Raw genomic sequence first — 19,652 nt, forward strand, 5'->3', positions numbered from 1 at the left:
AAGGGGCGGAAGTTCCGCCGCGGAACGCGAACGGTAACATCGCTCCTCACGCAACATTGTGTATGTACGTGGAACTAATGTCAAGTAATACTTTATGATGTGTAACAAGTAACACACGATCTAACTCCTAACCAAATGTGTTCCGTGCGTCTCTTGGTACGTTCATCCGCATTCTATTTATACATACGTTTGTCGTTATTAAGCATTAACAATAAAAGAACGAAAGCGGAATCAAAGATCGTAAGTCTACGCGCGGGCGATGTCGTTTTATTGCCAGTTATAAAACCGCGTCGCGCGGACAGTCGTCACGAGAATAATAGCGGGTACATTATGCAACAGGTTTAGGGTAACATTCTTGTAATTATGTACAGGTAACAATTGCAGGCGACTGCAAGTATTTGCTCATGTAATGTAATCAAACAAAGGATAACGTTGTTATTACCTGCGTGCGTTTTCTTCTTTCCTCCTCCCTCCCTCCCGTGTCCTCTCTCACCCACGTGCTCGAACGGGTTGAAGTTACGAGCGGATTGAGTTAAACGAGAAGTTAGCGGCTTTCACGTTGATATTCAGCGCCAGTAATTGTACAGAAAACTTTTATTCATTTATTTGCAGTTTTCATTTAAATATTCATATTCGTTGGGCGCACTTTAGCTTTCCTCATAGTCTCTCTTTGCGTTCATAATTTGTTATCAGATGCGTTTCAAATTGTTTAATTTGTGCTTTATGAAATTCTCAAGTTGGTCATATGCGTGACGAACGTCCATCTTGAATTCAAATGCAAGTTGCTGCCATGTTGCAGCATCGTTTGGAGATCGCGGTTGAAATTTGAATAACGAGCGAGAGAAAATGAACTCGGTGGCTTTTCCGCGGAATATATTGTCATCGGCTTCTTCCTTTGCTAATGCGTACGTTTTTCTTTGGAATTCAAGGTTCTTTTGTACTATTTTCTTGATAAGTCACGATACTTTGGATGCTTCACTATTTGCGCAAGTGACGTGTCATTATATCTCATTGTTGAAATCAATCTGCGAATTTCACTCCAGAGATGTGCAATTTGAGTCGATACTGAACGAAACCAGCAGCGATGATGACGAGGAATCCCGCGAACCGAACTTTTCGATGTCGCAATTGGGCGCGGCGGCGCGAAGGCAACCAAGATCGTGCAACTCTACGTCGCAGATCGGTAATTTCACCGACAGGGACGAGGCTAGTATTTCCGGAAATTGATTGATGAACAGATTGCGTAATTACAATATGTTAGAGTAACTGGAAATATTTTATTTTATTTTAAATGATTTCTTAGCTCTTCTATGATTTTTAATCGTTTATTTATTTCCTATATTACAATTGTTACATTATATCTTATATTATAATAACTGCAATAAAAGCCTGGCAACCAGGGATCGGCATCAACGATATTTTCAGTAATATTTTCAGCTTTAATTAACAATTATTTTGATAATCAGTAATCAACTTCGAGAAATTTATTATTAATTGATTAATCAGTAATTATAGTATAAAATATTTTTGTTACTTGATTAATCAGCAATCAGAACGTAATAATTTTAATTACTTGATTAATCAATAATCAGACCGAAAAATGTTTCAATTATTTCATCACTCAGTAATCAGTGTCAGATGTTCCTTGATTATTTAGTTGATTTTTTTCTGGATTATTTTCTTGATTATTTAAGTAGTTATCAGCGTACAGCACCAATTCCATACAGAAAAAAATGAAATTAACGCAATATTTCACTATTTAAATTATTTTTTTATCAGTCATAAAAAATCCTACTTCAACTAATTTTATTAGAAAAATATTGCGTTGAATTAATTTTTTTCTGTATATAATTGCTGCTGTACGCTGATGACTTAAATAATCAAGATACTTAAATAATCAAGAAAATAATCCAGAAAAAAATCAACTAAATAATCAAGGAACATCTGACACTGATTACTGAGTGATGAAATAATTGAAACATTTTTCGGTCTGATTACTGATTAATCAAGTAATTAAAATTATTACGTTCTGATTACTGATTAATCAAGTAACAAAAATATTTTATACTATAATTACTGATTAAGCGAATAATTAAAAAATTTTTCACTTTGATTACTGATTACTGGAGTAATTGAAAAATTGTTTATTGTGATTACTGATTAATCGAGTAATTGAGAAATTGTTCTTTTTGATTACTGGTTAACCGAGCAATTGAAAAATTGCTTATCTTGATTACTGATTAATCAATTAATCGGGAATTATTTTTTCCTGTCAAATAAATAATTAAATACTCAAGTAATATTAATTTATTATTAATATTTTGCCGATCCCTGCTGGCAACAGAGAAATTCTCATTAATGCGGAACGTGTTAATCGCAATATTCGATTAAACACCATTGCGATGCGATCTCTCAGAATGCTCTCCCTCGCACATTTTATTATACTTCGCGAATAAACATGAACCGCGTTCCTCCTCGCAGATCATTTTGGCGATGATCTGGTCGAACAATCAGTTGGGCGCGGCCTACTACAACATTCTCACGTCCGAATTATTCGTGATGGACGACACTTACGATGACGGCGTTCGCTTCAACATCATGAAGATCCTGTACAGGCAGTGTCAGCCGCGCTACGTCATCACGATCTCCGGCACGTCCGACGAGTTCCTCACGGCGATCGAGGCATTGGTAAAGTCGGAAACGTCGGTCAGCTCGGGCGATTCGCAAGGTATGGACAGTGCCCGGCCGGTGCAGGTCTCGCTGAAGGTGATGCAGAAGAAAGAGTACAGTTTCGACAGATGCTATCACCGCGTACGATGTCTCAAGCTGCAGTCGGAGCCGGCGGACGCCAACAACGTCGAAAGGCTTATCTTCCTGCAGAGCCTGTTGAATTTCAAATCGATCGTCATGATCCACGCGCTCGGCCTGCTCTTGATCTACATCGACCAGCGTTGGAGCAATATCACCCTCGACCCTTCCGGCAGGGCCGAGTTCGTATCCGTGAGCAACGTGACACTGTGAGTCTCTGACCTGTCGCGCTGCGATCAAGTCTCTGGCCCACAGTGGGCCAGCGAACCAGTAAACCTGGCCAAAAATATGAAAAACGAAAATTCACGCAAGGTGTTCGTATTATAGAGAAATATTCTTTTTTTGTTTTTATTCAAGAAAAATTTATTATTCCATATCATCATTATCATCATTTTCGTGATCACAACAATCGTTAGAAAATGCATTGTTTTTTTCTAAGAGACTGAGAATTTCTGCATTAAAATGCAGAAATTTTGCCTCTTTTTTACGATTTTTCAAACATAATGGCAGATATTGGCACATTATTTTTGCCGAAAATGAAAAAGAAGATCTTAAGCTATAGAATGAATAAAGAAACTCGCTGGGATCGCGTGGGATTTTTTTGATAGATCGAAGAATGTGCGGAGAGAGGGAATGCAAAGTGCGTCTGCCGGTAAACAGCCCTTGTGATGGAAAGAAATTATGCTTTTCTTTTTCATCAATAACTTTTATAAATAGCTAAAGTATTATTATAAATGATATTCTAACGGTGTATTCTTTTATATAAGTATTTTACGCAATAAATACTCCTATATAAACGCGTCGCGTGGAGAGAAAAAAATTGGGATATTTTATATCACCCGTGTTTTAGGTATTGTGGAATAAAGAAACAACATAGAAGAAACATTTTGCCAGAATACATTGAACTAGATATTATACTAATATAATAGGTACGTTTGAACACCCTGTGTGAATTTTCATTTATTATATTTTGGCCAGGTTTACTGGCTCGCTGGCCCACTGTGCGGCCGTAGCGCAACGTACAATCTAATTGAAAATTTAGTTGATGTTATTTTTCTTAAAAAAAGGGTTCAGATGCTTGGAAGGCACTTGTAAAATTTCTTTTTACTCGGATTGTGAATTATTTGTGTTATTCTGTGAAAAATCGGATGCCGTTTAATTTAATTAATGAAATTCGAACTCTGTCAATTAAGAGTCTTCAACTGTTTAACATGCTTTTATCGTTCTTGGTCTCATACGAATATTTCTTGTTCTAAAAATCATGCACCTTTTATTTTGTGAAATTTTGTAGACGCGACATTGTCATGATAGACGACGGCACCTACAATGCACTGAATATCGTACACGCCAGGCATCACCCGAGTTTCTTCAAGTGTGGTGACGCGGCGTCGCAGAAACAAAGTGGCAGTTTATTCCTCCTTTTAAACCGTTGCCAATCGCGACCTGGAGCGCAATTTCTGTGGCAAGTAGTCGGAGTCGTATTGTTTCGTGTCACAATTTTTTATATGGCTATATTACAATGCCATTGTATTAAAATAGATTAATAAAAATATCTACTCTGATTATCGATCATGCGAGAAAAATGCCGATAAGAAATGCAATTATCTGACATACGATATTTTATTGTAGGAAAACATTGTGGCATCCTACAAAAGACATCAAAGTCCTTAACGAAAGATTCGAAGTCGTCGAATTCTGTTTGAATCCAGATAATCAGAGTATCGTCGAAAGTCTGACGTCATGCTTAAAACACGTTTATCGTTTAAGCAATATTGTATTGGATCGATATCTGGCACAGCAAGCTAAAATTTCCGACTGGCGACGACTGCACAAGGTTTATCAGATTGTTTTTCTAATCATCATTATGATATAATAATTTATTCATGTTCATTACACGCTGCCGACGTATCTTACTCTGCGCTTCGCATTACAGACGATCTCATCTATAATTTACATCGCCGATATATGTGAGAAATACCGTGAGAGGATCAGCCTGTTCGGCAAAATTGTCGGTAGCGTCACAAATGAAGTACGCCACGTCAAGTATTTTATCGAGCACATCGTGAACCTTAGCGCCAAGAGAACCGAGAACGACTTCATCGTTCGACTAAACGTGGACTCGCACCTGGACAAATGTAAGCTAATTTTGTTCTTCGCACTTTGCAACAATATTCTTCGGTTTTTATCAAGAAATTCTGTAATAAGTTGCCAATTCAAGTTATTATAATACGTCTCGATAAATTATTTCATATTTCCATGTTTCTTACTTAAAATGCACATTATACACTCTTCCATCGAAAGTGCATCACATGAGGAGCACTTTACCAGAGACCCTCGCACGAATAGGAGAGCAAGACATGCAGCATCTTCCATCCTCGGCGACGACTTGCAAAATGGTGTATATACCGAACATCGGGTACCTTTTGGCGATAACCGAGTGGAATCGATCACCAGCTGATAATATCGACTTGCAGAACCTGGAGTTCAAATTTGTCAGCAACAATATACGCTATTATAAAAGCCCTAGCGCCAAAGGTTCTATTTGAATGATCTAACGATAATTCTAAGCTCCTCCGCACATCGTAATCCTGAATACCGACTTTGATTTTTTCTTTTTGCATAATTGTTATTCATTTTCACAGAATTAGACGCAACCGTGGGGGATATATTGTTAAGGATAAATAAACGAGAGAGCCACATTGTCCTGAAGCTCGTGAAATACATAAATAAGCATTCCGCGTCGATCTTCAACGCGATCTATTTATGCGCCGAGTTAGACATGTCAGTAGTCATAACTTCTTAATTAAACAATATCAAAATTAATTAGAAAATTATTATAAAGTTTTAAATCAAGAAACGATCGATATGACACGTGCCCCAATCGTTACAGGTTGTTGGCGTTCCACCTGGTTGCGCGAGAACACAATTACGTGAAGCCGAACATGGTGGAACGGCAAGTTATAGCGGTGGAGCAGGGCCGACATCCCCTGCATGAATTTCTAATAACGTACGTCCCGAACGACACGTACTCCGGGGACGGCCGGAGCCTCGTGAAAATCCTGACCGGTCCAAACGCCTCCGGGAAGAGCACCTATCTCAAGCAGATCGGGCTCATAGTGTTCATGGCGCACATCGGGTGCTACGTGCCGGCCAAATCAGCCACCATCGGAGTAGTCACTCACATTCTGACGCAGATCACGTCGAGGGGTAACATCGCTCTTAACATGAGCATGTTCCTCGAGGACATACGGCAGGTATAAACTACGTTCGCCGATGGTCGAAAAATGTTTTTACCAAAACGAAAGTAAAGTTCTTGAGAGAGAGAGAGATGCACTCGCCATAAAAATAAAATTGTTCGCTAAACTAATTCAATGATCTTGTTGCCGCATTGATTTTTCAGATAAACGTCGCCCTTCACACCTCCACGCCAAACTCCATCGTGATCTTGGACGAATTCGGAGACGGCACGTCCGAGAGGAGCGGCTTGTCGCTGCTCGCGGCTGTGCTGAACAGCTTCGTCGAGCGCGGTGCGTACTGTCCGCACGTTTTCGTGGCCACGCACATCCTTCAGGTGGTGCATATGCTGCAGAGTCCGATGATCGAGGAACAGGTGGGCCGCGCATCCAGACGAAGTCTGCGTTCGATCGCCTTCAGCGATCCTTTAAAGGGGGAGCCTGCTTTAGAACGCTGAAAATGAGGTATATTTTACGAATTGTTTTTGGAGAAACTATACAGCGGATCATTATAAAACTTTTATGCATTTATTAGTACATGTTTAAAGATAAAAAAATTATTTTTTTATTTGAATATATCGCTTGTAGAGGTCGTCCTGGAGAAATCTTAGTGCAGCCGCGTCGCCGGCATTGCAAATTGGTGAGCATTCTCCTGCCTCCAAATTTCGTCTAAACTGAAAAATTGAAATATCTTCTCGTTATTTATGAATTCCCATCGTCGATGAACCAAAGAGAGCAGAAAAAAGTTGAAAAGTGCCAAAATGGTGGAGCTTAGAACACAAAACTACGATTTTTAGGCAAAGTTTTTGAACTTTTTCATGCAAAAATAATTGTTTAACTTAATGTTTTTATGAATATTAAAGGTTCATCGACGATGGGAATTCATAAATAACGAGAAAATATTTCAATTTTTCAGTTTGGATGAAATTTGGAGGCAGGAGAATGCTCACCAATTTACAATGCCGGCTGCACTAAGTGCTTCCAGGACGACCTCTACAGGCGATATATTCAAATCAAAAATTAATTTTTTTTATCTTTAAACATGTACTAATAAATGCATCAAAGTTTTATAATGATCCGCTGTATAGTTTCTCCAAAAAAAATTCGTAAACTTATACCTTATTTTCAACGTTCTAAAGCAGGCTCCCCCCTTAAATTATATATGTATACCGCGTGTGGTTTTGATTTATTTAATTATTATGCAGACGTTTGAATTCATCACGAACGGCAACGGCTCGCTGGCGTATCTTTACCGTTTAATCGAGGGACAAACGGCACACAGCTTCGCGCATGCAGCCGCACGAAACGCGGGTTTGGATGAGCAAGTTATCAGACGAGCGTTAGAGGTAATTGCACATCTTGTCTCTTTCATATCTCAATTTATACATAATTAAATGTGAAATTTGCAACTTGCAAGATCAAAACGGAAAAGGAAACAATTTAATATTTGAATATTTTGTCGCGAGTATACTTAAACAAATTAAAAACATTTTGTAGGTATACGATAAATTTAAGACCAGTGAGTTATCTTCACGATTATCGGAAGCACAAAAGCAAGACGTGTAAGAATAATTTTAGTTCCAGAAAATTTGCTATATTCATATGAAAATAAAATTTATCGAGATTAATAATTTATATGATTTTAGGGCGACGCCTATTTTCGGACGATTACTGGGATCTGAGAATTTCGATCTGGAAGAACTGAAATCGCTGGTTCGACAAGCTACGGAACCGCTACTTGCGAAGAAATAAAAGAAAGACAACACCAAAGAAAAAGATATTTCTATCTACGTTAATTGAATTGTTATATTACGTATTTTATGTTTTCCTATTTATAGTTATTTATATTAAATTAATTAACTTAATTAATAATTATTTGTATTAAAGAATGGAGGAAAATATTTAACTATTTTCAAAAAAAATGTTACGCGTTTCTTTGCGTGTGCACCTTCCGAAACCTTCCGAAACGCGTCAGAGATGTCGCGAGCAGTTACGTCTACACCGGTGCCACCTACGACCTCGCCGCCAGGTGTCATGGCGGTTGGCTCGCGCCGGCGGCCGGGAGTTGGCGCTCGCGGTCTTTCCGTTGTCAATAACGGGTAAGCGGACACGGTGCGTCCCGGCACGAAGAGCGAACGGTCGTCCTCGCCGCGAGATAGATACCGAACGGCCGAGCCGCGGATGCGATTCGGCTGCTACGCGGACGCGAATCGTGCGTGCGTGCGTGTGCGTGCATCGTCCGCGCTCGCGCGCGCCGCTGCCCAGCCGCCTCGTCTCGTCTCGACGACGTCGACGAGAACGACGACGCGAACGTTCGGCCGGGGGACGAGCGAGACCCGCGGCACAGATTCGCACGGGCGTGCCTTGGAGGCGAGAGGAGAGCGCGTGGTTCCCGGGGAATACAGCGTCTACGACGAGGAAGAAACGGAGGAGGCGAGAGCGAGAGGGACGGACGGCGGAGCGGGGCGTCCGGTCGAACGAGGGAAGGAGCAGGGGCGACCGGTCGCCGCGCGGGTTTGAATGCGAACGCTTCCCAACTGTCAACCGTCGTCGTCGGCAGCGCCGAGGCGCGCGCGATCGTCGATCTCCCCGTCTTTCTCGCACGCCCGAGTCGATTAATCGGTCGCGATAAATAACGGACGCAGAGTCGAGGTTTTATGGTGCCGATCGCGGTGCGGGGGACCGACTAAATGACCATGGATCACGGTACGTGCAACATCGACGTCGGCTGCAGCATAAACATCCAGAGGACCGACGGTGAGTGCGAGAATGTCCATGTTCGCCCCCCACGTTACGCGTACATTTAGTGCAATTCTCCTGTGTACGTCTGTTTATCCGTCTGTGCGCGCGCGCGCGCGTCGCGGCCGCCGTTCGCCTTCGGTCTTCCTCTTTGTCGCTCTTCCGTCCTCTTCCCTCCCTCGCGTTTCCTCCTTCAGTTTCGAGAACTCCCTGGCGCCGTCTCCGCCTCGTTCTCATACCTCCCGTTCATCCCGGTGCTTCTTGCAGCTACAAACGTCCCGTTCCCAGTGCGATTGCCAGTGGAAATCCTCTCGCTCCGTCCTTCTCGTCCCTCTCCCGCGAGAGACCGTATGTCCGGCCGTCCGATCACGTTTCTCTTTCTTCTCTCTCTCTCTCTCGCTTCTTCTGCTTGTTCGTTTCCCCGCGCGCTTTTCTCTCCGCTCCTTCCCGCTCGCTTCCCTCTTCGCTGGTTTCATCGGCGTCTCTTGAAGCATCTCTACCCATTTTTGATTTCTATTGTCTCCATTGTCCGTCTCGGTCTCTCTCTTCTGCTTACCTGGATTCGTTCGTGTGTTTTCGTGTTTTCCCGTGGTCGCTGTCACGCGGCCGATCGCGCCGCGACGCGACTCGCGCGGCCGTTGATAATCGCGCGTGGGCCCGACGTCGTCGTTGCCCCTTCGTCGTCTTCGGCTTCGTCGTCGACCGGTCTCTCGCTTCAAACTCGCGTCCCCATATACGGGAAAATTCGTGAACCGCCTGTCTTCCGCGATTCGCTTCGTGGACGATCACGGCCGCGCCATATTTATTTTCCTTTTTTGTCAAGGTTTCGCTGCCCTTTCCAGTCATCGTCCTTTGTGATATTTTTTTTATCTTAGTTTTCCTCCTCCTGATAAATCACCTTCGAACGGCAAACAATCTGAATGTAATAACTTTAAATACATATAAAATACTTCAAGATTTTTAACGCAATTTTAAGTAGACCATACTTAATTTTAATAATAGATTCTTATAAAAGTTTTTATACAATGCTCCTTAATCGCAAAATTGATTAAAATCGAAAATGAAAGGCTTTTTGTTTGATTAAATTTGGATGCTTGCTTGCGAAGATTTAATTCTTTATTTAATGATGGATCGATCATTTGATTGTTTTAAAAGAGGCATTGTCGATGCGGATCTTTCATGACATCTTTAAAATATTTTAAATATTCAATAAATATTCAACATAAAATATTTTACGTTGAATGCTGCTAAAATAACGCAAGAAAAATCAACTTTAAATTCTCAGAAAAGTATGTCACAGATTTTGTGCTATTAAGTAATACTATATTGCGACGGCTTCTGAGAAACGCCGTTGTATGTTGGAGGGATAAGGTATCAAGGGTCGTAATATCATGCTTGCATCGACGGATATTGCTCCTAACGATATTCTATTGACGTAGCATCCGAATTCTTTCGTGCGAACGTAATAACGGACGTTTCAAAGCTGCCGATCAAGCTGCAAGACGGTACTTCCTTTCACCGCGCTTGTTGTTCCCGACATGTAGAACGAGACCAAAAATCTCGCAAACTTCTCTAGCACGACTGAGTCGCGTTCTCGTTAAGCGTAATCGAAAAGCGGAAGTACGATGCGGCATCACGAAACGCGGATTGCTTTTTAAACTAAATCTCTGAAATACTAAACCACTTACAGATAATGTGCGAATTACAAGAGATATTTGTTATTAAATGATGGCTTTGACACGAGTTGAGAGAGCATTTATTAACGAATAATTAGCTTCATTGATTCACCAGATTATATGCAAAGATTTTTAATAATGCAATTTGTCAAAAGATAAATTGGAAAATATTATTTTTGAGTTTTAGTTATTGGTAAACCAGTATTCAAGTTAAACAAATTAGGATATATTGTAGTTTTAATGGTAAAACTTTGATAATTTTAAAATTGCAAGGAATGAAAAAAGAGAATAATAGTATATTTCCTTCTTCCTGTTCACAATATTTAACGAGTTAATCGGAGATGATATCTTATTCGGTAATCACGAGCTTCAAGCACGAACTCGGCGGTCTTGTTCGCGTAATCGAAGAACGAATTAAATCCAAAATTGACGTCACTGGTATATCTATACTCCGCCGTATTGATCTCACGATTGTTTGTGCATGCGACACTTGGCATCGATCATTTGACGTGCCTTTGCTAGTACATGTTGGTAGAGTATAATGGTTCTTTTCAGATTTGCTATCTGCACGGATATAACTCCTTAGAGGCTGCCACATAAGTATCCATAAGACAAGAAACGTGTCAATATATTTCCGAACGCGATTTAATTTATTTCGCTCGTAAATTGACGTAATTGTAGTTTACAATATATACGTCCAACTCAAGCCATCATCATCAAGCTGACAAGTTTTACAATCCTCCGCAGATAAATAATTGATTTGGAGTAGATAGAAACTGAACGTTCCACTTGCAACTCGAAGCAAGTTGCGGAAGAAAATAAAAAAAAGATCGCATGTTATGTAGTCTCTCTAAATTCACTCCTTCGAATGTGACAGTAAAATGTAACACGTACGGCTGCCATAAATTACTATTCGGCTGTCTCTATTTCCGCGAACTCTTAAAAATATTTGCGAGTCAGTAAATCAATCGAAAGTTCACTTGCGATATATTCGTTCGTTCGTTCTCGTGGTGGTTTCTCGAGGAAAAGGGTAGCGGCCTGCGGATACGTCTTTCGATATTTAATTCAAAATGTGAGCTCGATCGGAACTTATCAACTATGAACGGTGGCTTCCAAGTTTCGCCCAGTGCAACCCGGGCACTTTGGATGCACGCTCGTGGTCGTTACTCACTGTGTTACATTCGCGAGCCAAAGAGCGAACGAGTAGCGTGTTAAGGGAGGACTGGCATAATTGATCCGGCAGAAGCATACTCCCATCAGACACAATACTTGCCTTTCGAGTCATGCGAAAAGATTCCACAGACTTAGACTGGACGCAGCAGCGAGCCGCGTCGACTCTCGCGTCGCTGGATCAGCTGGATGCTTATCAGGGCATTCATAATTCTGGAACTTGGTCACATACGAGTGTACGTCTTCTTCTCCGAGCGGTTTGAATTTATAATTCTTCTTCTTTGCGAGCGGAAATGCGTTCTAGAATTTTTTCGATGCCAAGCTGAAATTCTTTGAATTACATTTATGAATTTCAATGCGACGTTGTACTCATTTTGCTTTGCAAGTGATCCAAAGAATTATGATTTTCACTTATCTGTAATTTACGTACAATTAATGTTATTTTCTATAATCGAAAATGAGACTTAAATGTGAATTTTATTACTTTTCTTTAATTTTTATTACGATATAATCCATTATTAGCTCCGCCATTATAAAGCTAATGTGCAGGGATGTTCATAATATGGAGTTTGATTTATTATTCTCTCTGAAGATATTGTTTGGAGTATATAAAGCCACGTACAAGAGGTAACCGATATAATGGACTTAATAAACGGGAATTAATTTTGTGGCGATGCAAATCGTTGGATACATAATTCAGCACGAAATTTTATTAATTATTCCTTATATTTGTATCTCGTGGGCAGGGCGGATACAAAGCTCGTATTTCGTTGAATACTTACCAGGGCGTTCATAATTCGCAGAGGTTCTTAAAGACCGCGCGGGAATTGCTTTATTGTTAACCACTTTACGTTGCGGCACGCATGGGAAGAAATATCGCTGCGCTTTCGAGCGTTAATCTCTTTAGACAGTGTTTCCCAACCGTTATTTTTCGATTGTCAATGATTCGAGCGTGTCAGAAAAAATGTCCTAATTATGTGCATGAAAAATATAAAGTTTAAATGGAAGCATAAATATTGCAAAAATATTTTCAGGCTTTATATATTTAACAGTATTACACGTAGTCACATATGAATAAACATTATCTATTCCCAGCGAGATTAATTTTATTACGCAATGGTGCTTTAAAAGAACGTGAAACATTCCTCTACGAGTTACACACTCCCGAATTATCACTATTCTCACGTCGAGTTTCGAGTTATCGTGGACATGATCTCACAGCTATCACCGTCATTAAACGTACAAAATTGTAGCCTTCTCGAACGGAAGTGACTCTATGTCCGCGAGCAAACGTTGGTAATCTTCTCGGAGCGAGCTTTCTCCACCGCTAAAGATTACCTTTCGCTCTTAGGTACTCGTAGGAACGAGTTTTAGCCTCGTCGCGAAATTTGGTATTCAACATTTTCACGAGGCACGTCTGTTACCGACGGCACACCTGGTCCGTCCGAAACACAATCGAGTCACCAGTGAATCAGACGTGTTTCACCACCCTCGAGCACCTCGGACTTTAGTGGCTCGTGTTGCGAACGCGGTGCGATCGATATTCGCAATGGGCGCTTCGTGGACAGCCTCCCACACAGCATACACAACGTGGCACTCTCCAGAGGCGTGTTTCTTGCAAGCGCAAGCGAATTCGTTGCATTTTCTCGCACTGCACTCTTCTCGACATTATTAATTTTTCAACGGATGCTGACTATCAGATGCGCCAAGCCTCGCGCCTAGATTCGCGCCAAGACACGCCAAGTATCGATCCTTGAATTTCCGTCCGGATTATCGATTCCGGATAATTGGGGACTTGACCCGAAGAAGGCTGGAAGTGTCCCGTTCTGTAAAGAATACAGAATAGATTTCACTTTTTTCTCGCAGAAATATGACGAGAGCATGGCAGCATGGTTTATCGTGTAACTTTTCAATCTTCAGTATTAAATTCCTTTCTCAACAAGAAGAGTTTCATTCAATAATGTTTCCGTTAAAGTAAAGTGGACTTGAAATTTAACAGGAAACAGAGCTTCCTTCAAGAATCTCTCGAGCACAAAATAGGAAATTAATTTTGTTCTATATTTGATAGAAAATAGATTTGTATAATCTACAAATTGTTTTAGTTATATTTTGAGACGAATGATTTTAATTTTAGCAGACGATGAGGTGTCACCGATCGAACATCGTATTATTTCATCGAGATGATGTTATTTATAATTTGCTGTGCCGCTCATCGCACGGTCATGCCTGGGAACTTCGATTATTTCATACCTCGTACACTTTGCACAATATCAATCCGCCAACGCAAAATATTTCTTCTAAGGCTTCCACGCGTCCTTGGGATTCAAATTGTGAAACGGGCTTTGTCGCTACTTATTCGTTTTCCATAGTAATGATCCGCCGACATTTGAATATTTAAATAGCCACCAGCTGCATGAAACTTATGTGTTTCGAGCAATGTATCAAAATCAAAAATACGAATTCGTATTCGAATATTTGCACTACGTGCATCGATCGAAACTGTACAGTTTGTCGTTTACAACAATATGTTTTACGATTACATAATCATTTCAAGGATTACCGTTTTCAGAAATCTTGTTATAGCTTATGGACACTGATATTTATAAAATGAAATACGGTTGTAGATTTAAGGGAAACTCACCGGAATCGTGTGCCTTTTGTAGTCGCGTTTATATTAGCATTGCATTTGTGTGCACTTTGGGATTCCCGCGCTCCTGTTTACCTCGCATGTAACCGCGGTGAATTCTACGATGGGAACCGATCGACTTCCGGCTGACCGTGTGTGCACGTCGAAATTGAATTACGGCGTCGCATCAGCACGAGCTCTAGTGGTCGGGCGCTTTACGGGAATTAAAGGGAATGGCGCGTTCCGCAATGCCTATTCCACACAAATTCATACTTGCACTGGTAATACCATGTCAGCTAATATTTACGTAATAATAGAACCGTTATCTTCGTTTTATACTCTGTCACATAGCGCGACATTGTATTATACATTCCCGTGCGTGGAACATCGTCCGAGCTACGAGTTCTCAAACTTTCATCCGTCCTCGCTTGAATCCGTATCAAGTTGCTGAATTACGTTTACATCGCGAAAGCAAGTTTTCAAGACTTGTTGTTCAAGTCGAGCCGTGCTTTCGAACGAGTAGAGTGTAATTAATATTTTATAATGTACAGTCGATGATAAAGAATGTTGTTTTCACAACTGGTCTTTCATTGCAAGAGCAATGAAAAAGTCATCATTTATTGCATGTTGTAAATACTTAACACTTATACATGTATTTACAATTAGTTAACTCAAATTCCATTGAAATTAAATTTTACTTCTGCTAATTAATTGAAGAATATATTTTTATCTAGTTTCCACTTAGTTTCTCTTCTTTTGACACAACGTTGAGATGGCTGGCACATTATATTATTTTTTTTACTTCGATATCGAGATTTTTCAATATCATCGAAGTATCCCAGGCATTCCTGGACACAATTCACGCGGTTCGTTCTTTTATAAGACAATCGGCACGGTTTTTATTTACGCGTTCTCCTCGTTCTCTCGCTGTTGAATGAGTCAGACCAGTCTCCAAGAAAGGCGAGGGTTTGCCAATAGCCGGTTACACGCACACACGCATGTACACACCTCCTGCTGCATGGCTTGTAGTTAATGCGTGTTAATGTTTTTTTAGCCGGTCACGGCATTCGAAGGATTAAATCGGTCACTTCGTAATCACCGATAATTTGCAGTCCAGAACACTTTCCGTCGCCGGGAGCGCATCGATCATCAGCTTATCGCGGCCCGCGCCGCTTATCTATTCTCACCCTAAGTGCATTTCTCATATGCACGCATCTCTCTTTCTTTCACCCCGTTCTTACACGGCGTGTTAGTTATCTGCACGCCTGTTTTCCTCGCTTGCGAGATTCGCTTTCATATCTTATAATTGCGATTTACAGTTAGCGGTAATATAGGGGATATATAGGCGGCGATCAGTAGAAGCGAAGTTTAATCTCATATAATCCGGAATGCGGTGCAATTTTTCCGTGTATTCCGCTGTATCGTTTCTCGCATCCAATCGCTGGCGTTTTCCCCAGAAGGATAGGTAGATGCAGGTATATCGTTCTCCCTCCAATCGCTTTATATTTTCTTCACATGACTCATCTTCCAATCGCGGTGTGAGATTGATACTTCCAATTCTCCGGACTATCGGCCAGTCATCGACGGCCCCGTCCTCGCGATATTATTCGAGGTCGCGAGTAAGTTTCCGGCACTTTAACGTAATGTTCGCCAAGTTTTGATCTGACCTTCTCCGCAATTAGCGGTTAATTCGTTGCGTCACCGCGCGATCTCTGAACGGGTCTTTTGAGTTCCTCGGTAACGAACGTTTTGGTTCGTTAGCAAACTCCAACGACGGCTATTAATCCGCGAGAATTTCTGACACAATTGCCGTGACGCTGCGCGCGCGAGCGTTCTTTACGGAGCGGACGGCATTCGCAACGCGTTCTTACGCATAAAGTCTTACGCGCGCGCTGATCGTCCTCGATATGAGCGCGAGCCACGAATCCCGCGAGAAATGTTCCGAAACGAGGGAACGAGAGACGCGTGTGTAACAGTTTTTACGCAGTGTGATCAGCGGAATGCGCCGTTGTGAAGCACGGTTACATCACTACTTTAGCACAAAAACCAGCATTGAATGATGCAAAGAGAAGGAAATTCGTTCCGTGATCTATTTCGTTACAATTGCAGAGAGATACATTGCGTGTTACGTGAAATACCACTGTATCTGTGTAATAAAATGTATTGAGTCGTCCGGAAAGTTCGTGCCGATTTTGAAGGAAAATTCAAAGGCAACATTTTTTTATGTCGATAAATATTTATTGACTTATGTATGCACCGTTTTGTTTCACAACCTTTGTCCATCTTTCACGCAACTGGAAGATTCCATTCTCCCAGAACTTCTTAGGTTTCTCGGCGAAAAACTCCTCAAGGTGGTTTTTTATGTCGATCAAAGAGTTGAAGTTCTTGCCGCTAAGAGAATTTTGCAAAGACCTAAATAAGTGAAAGTCTGAAGGTGCAATGTCTGGTGAATACGGTGGGTGAGGTGGCACATCCCAGCCAAACTCCAACAATTTTTGTCGGGTAGTCGAAGAAACATGAGGTCTGGCATTGTCCTGATGGAACACGACGCCCTTCCTATTAGCTAATTCTGGACGTTTTTCCTGAATCGCTGTCTTTAATTCGTCCAGTTGCGAGCAGTACTTATCTGCATTTATCGTTTGGTTGTGTGGTAGGAGCTCATAATATAGGATTCCTTTCCAATCCCACCAGACACGGAGCATGACTTTTTTTGGATGAAGGCCGGCTTTCGGAGTGGTTAATGCTGGTTCATTTCGCTTACCCCAGGATCTTTTTCGTTCTACGTTGTTGTAAATGATCCATTTTTCGTCACCCGTCACTAATTGCTTCAAAAATGGTACGTTTGCGTTGCGCTTGTACAGCGAGTCGCAGATGGAAATGCGATCCATTAAATTTTTTCGGCCAAATTATGCGGAACCCATACATCATAGCGACTTACGTAACCAAGCTTCACTACATGATCGTGGACAGTGGTTTTCGATATTTTCAGTATCTCTGCTAATTCACGTGTCGTGTAGCGCGGGTTATTCTCGATCAGTGTCTTGATTTGGTCATCATCAGTAGTAGAGGGTCTGCCCGAGCGTTCTTGGTCTTTAAGGTTAAAATCACCAGCTCTAAACTTAGCGAACCACTTACGTACGGTTCTTTCAGCTAAAGCGCCTTCTCCGTAAACAGAACATATCGAATTTGTTGCTTGTGAGGCATTTTTGCCTTTCCGGTAATAGAAAAGCATCAAGTGTCTAAAATGTTCTTTGTTTTCTTCCATCTTCAAAAGAGTACAAAACTGACACGAATCAATTTATCTGAAACAACTTTTTTCCTAAAGATGCGTTGAAATGTCACCTTTAAGCATATGTATATAAATCGTATGTTTTTAATAACATTGATATATATTCAGACATGTTCCAACGCCATCTATTAAAAATCGGCACGAACTTTCCGGACGACCCAATATCTTCCACTTTTCCTTCAGGACACCGATTCCGATTTAGAATTTATCATCGTTATATTTCCATGAGATAGAATAAAACGTATTCATGATTAACATGTAAATCTGGCTCTGTAATGGCGCAATGCATAATGCGAGGTGATCGGCACAAGGTGATCGAACATTAGATGGCTATACGGTGATGACGAAAATTAAATTTGCATCGTTTGCGCTATTCAGACAGGCATAAAGGCTCGTCGCGTCCGCTCGTATTCAAAATGCCAATCGTTGCGACTATCTGCGTTACCATTGTCCATATTTAAACTGTCTAACCTTCCCGATCTGAAAAAAGCGACATTGCACGTGCACTCTGCCGATGTGGGAAAATGCATACGTTGGCTGCGGTTTGTCTGCGGTGAGAAATGAGTAGCGGTGCTCTCTGTCATGGATGAGTCAATGGTGAATTCGTTGCCAGATACCTCCGATTCATATCTAAAGATACGGCATGATAATGAGTTTCTTAATGAATCCCCGAAGTTTTGTTTCAGTCTTACATTATATTGAATCATTGAATGAATTTGAAATTAAACTTCTTCCAAAGTATTTTACGCGTAATGGATTCTGCATACATTTCCGATCACTTCCGAAGAGTACCGCGTGCTCTGCATTTTATTTATTTAGAGTTTCGACATTCAATGCTGTCTAACATTTCAAAATCTGAGTGTTACAACGTATAATATATTTATAAAGAAAAATTATTCAGTTGACTTTTCATAAAGACTAGCCAAACAAAATTACGGGACAACTTTCAAGATAGGATCGCAGAGAGTTAACATTATGTATTTACGGGAGTCCCAAGGGTCTCGAGAATCGCGAGAAGAGGTTCAACGTTTTCTAGATTTTCTAGAGAGACGCAAATCTCGGGGAAACGACCGCCAGGCATGCACCGGCTGCTGGGATACTGGCGTTACGCGTAGATGCACTCGGTCCGTTGCAATTTCTTTCATCCCGCGCATTAAGGGGCATTCACGGGCATGAACGCGCGCGCGTCTATTTTTGTCCGTGCTCTATTTCGGCCATGGTATCTGGAGCTTGGTGAGCGACAGTGGACAGATATTCCGCCAAGTAGATGCACCACTTGAGACACGCAGGCCGAGAATAGTGCGCCGCCATAGGACGCGCGCAGCACGTTTGATGATTAGCAAGTGGGACAGGTTCGTCAATTACGGCGGCCACGACGCCGTTATTAATTGCATCGCGCCGAACGATGATAATAAGCGCGCGACGTGATCGCACATCAAGTGCAGCATGACGTAATTGCGTGGAGAGTGGAGTATGAGAGCGGCGAGCCAGAGGGGTTGAGAGGAAACGAATTTTTAATTAATGATGTGAATAATTCGGCGCGATGCTGATAAAATCGGGAATGAAGATGTAGCGACAACTCAGTTTAAAGGAATGAGGTGACCAAGAGTGTGAGAATCCGAATATTAATTTAATGTTGATTGCAAAACAAGTATTGATATTGAATAGATTAGGATTTACAAATTTAAACTGATAATTATTACGAGATACGCTGTGAGATGATGAAAAATTGATATAGATATGATACATCGCTCATTGTTAAGATCTCGATTGCTCGCGAAACACTCGCGAAAACATGTTATTTAGGCGAAAACATGTTATTAGAGATCGTACTTGTATTGGTCGAATTTAAATTGTGGGGGAGCTAACATCTGTTTGATTATAGACGCGGGGTATATTTACAAATTACCTCGACGAGCGGAACGAAAATACGAAGAGAGATAATGATTTTAAGAACATGCCGTTCGAAATTGTTAAATGAATTTTGAAACTCTCTAAACAGAGGAACAATACGTATTATCAGACAGTTTCAGGTAAAAAAAAGAGTTGTGTAAATTAAAGGGATTGTTTTTAATTGAGTATCTTAAAGGGATTGAGAGAGTCGAAAATAA

At 41.2% G+C, this 19,652-nt stretch overlaps 2 protein-coding genes across 3 annotated transcripts in view; both read left to right on the forward strand.

The window, feature by feature from the left end:
• The window catches only part of LOC105275883, a 54,179-nt gene extending 46,342 nt beyond the window's left edge, over nt 1-7,837 (forward strand). The window contains exons 11-21 of the mRNA XM_026973697.1: nt 2,492-3,017; nt 4,100-4,291; nt 4,438-4,642; nt 4,742-4,943; nt 5,110-5,343; nt 5,451-5,589; nt 5,699-6,062; nt 6,209-6,418; nt 7,247-7,387; nt 7,539-7,603; nt 7,688-7,837. Coding sequence (XP_026829498.1) covers nt 2,492-3,017; nt 4,100-4,291; nt 4,438-4,642; nt 4,742-4,943; nt 5,110-5,343; nt 5,451-5,589; nt 5,699-6,062; nt 6,209-6,418; nt 7,247-7,387; nt 7,539-7,603; nt 7,688-7,793 — 2,384 coding nt within the window. The 3' untranslated portion in view covers nt 7,794-7,837. The remainder of the gene's footprint in view (nt 1-2,491; nt 3,018-4,099; nt 4,292-4,437; nt 4,643-4,741; nt 4,944-5,109; nt 5,344-5,450; nt 5,590-5,698; nt 6,063-6,208; nt 6,419-7,246; nt 7,388-7,538; nt 7,604-7,687) is intronic.
• A 293-nt stretch (nt 7,838-8,130) lies between these two features.
• Nucleotides 8,131-19,652, forward strand: part of LOC105275881 (kinesin-like protein Klp10A) — a 37,390-nt gene continuing 25,868 nt past the window's right edge. Inside the window, exon 1 of one of the 2 annotated variants that reach the window (XM_026973588.1) lies at nt 8,131-8,798. In XM_026973588.1, coding sequence (XP_026829389.1) covers nt 8,732-8,798 — 67 coding nt within the window. In that variant the 5' untranslated portion in view covers nt 8,131-8,731. The remainder of the gene's footprint in view (nt 8,799-19,652) is intronic. The other variant, XM_020030540.2, reaches the window with a different exon arrangement.

The sequence above is a fragment of the Ooceraea biroi genome, chromosome 11, assembly GCF_003672135.1.
Source record: "Ooceraea biroi isolate clonal line C1 chromosome 11, Obir_v5.4, whole genome shotgun sequence".
In the NCBI taxonomy this organism is placed as follows: domain Eukaryota; kingdom Metazoa; phylum Arthropoda; class Insecta; order Hymenoptera; family Formicidae; genus Ooceraea; species Ooceraea biroi.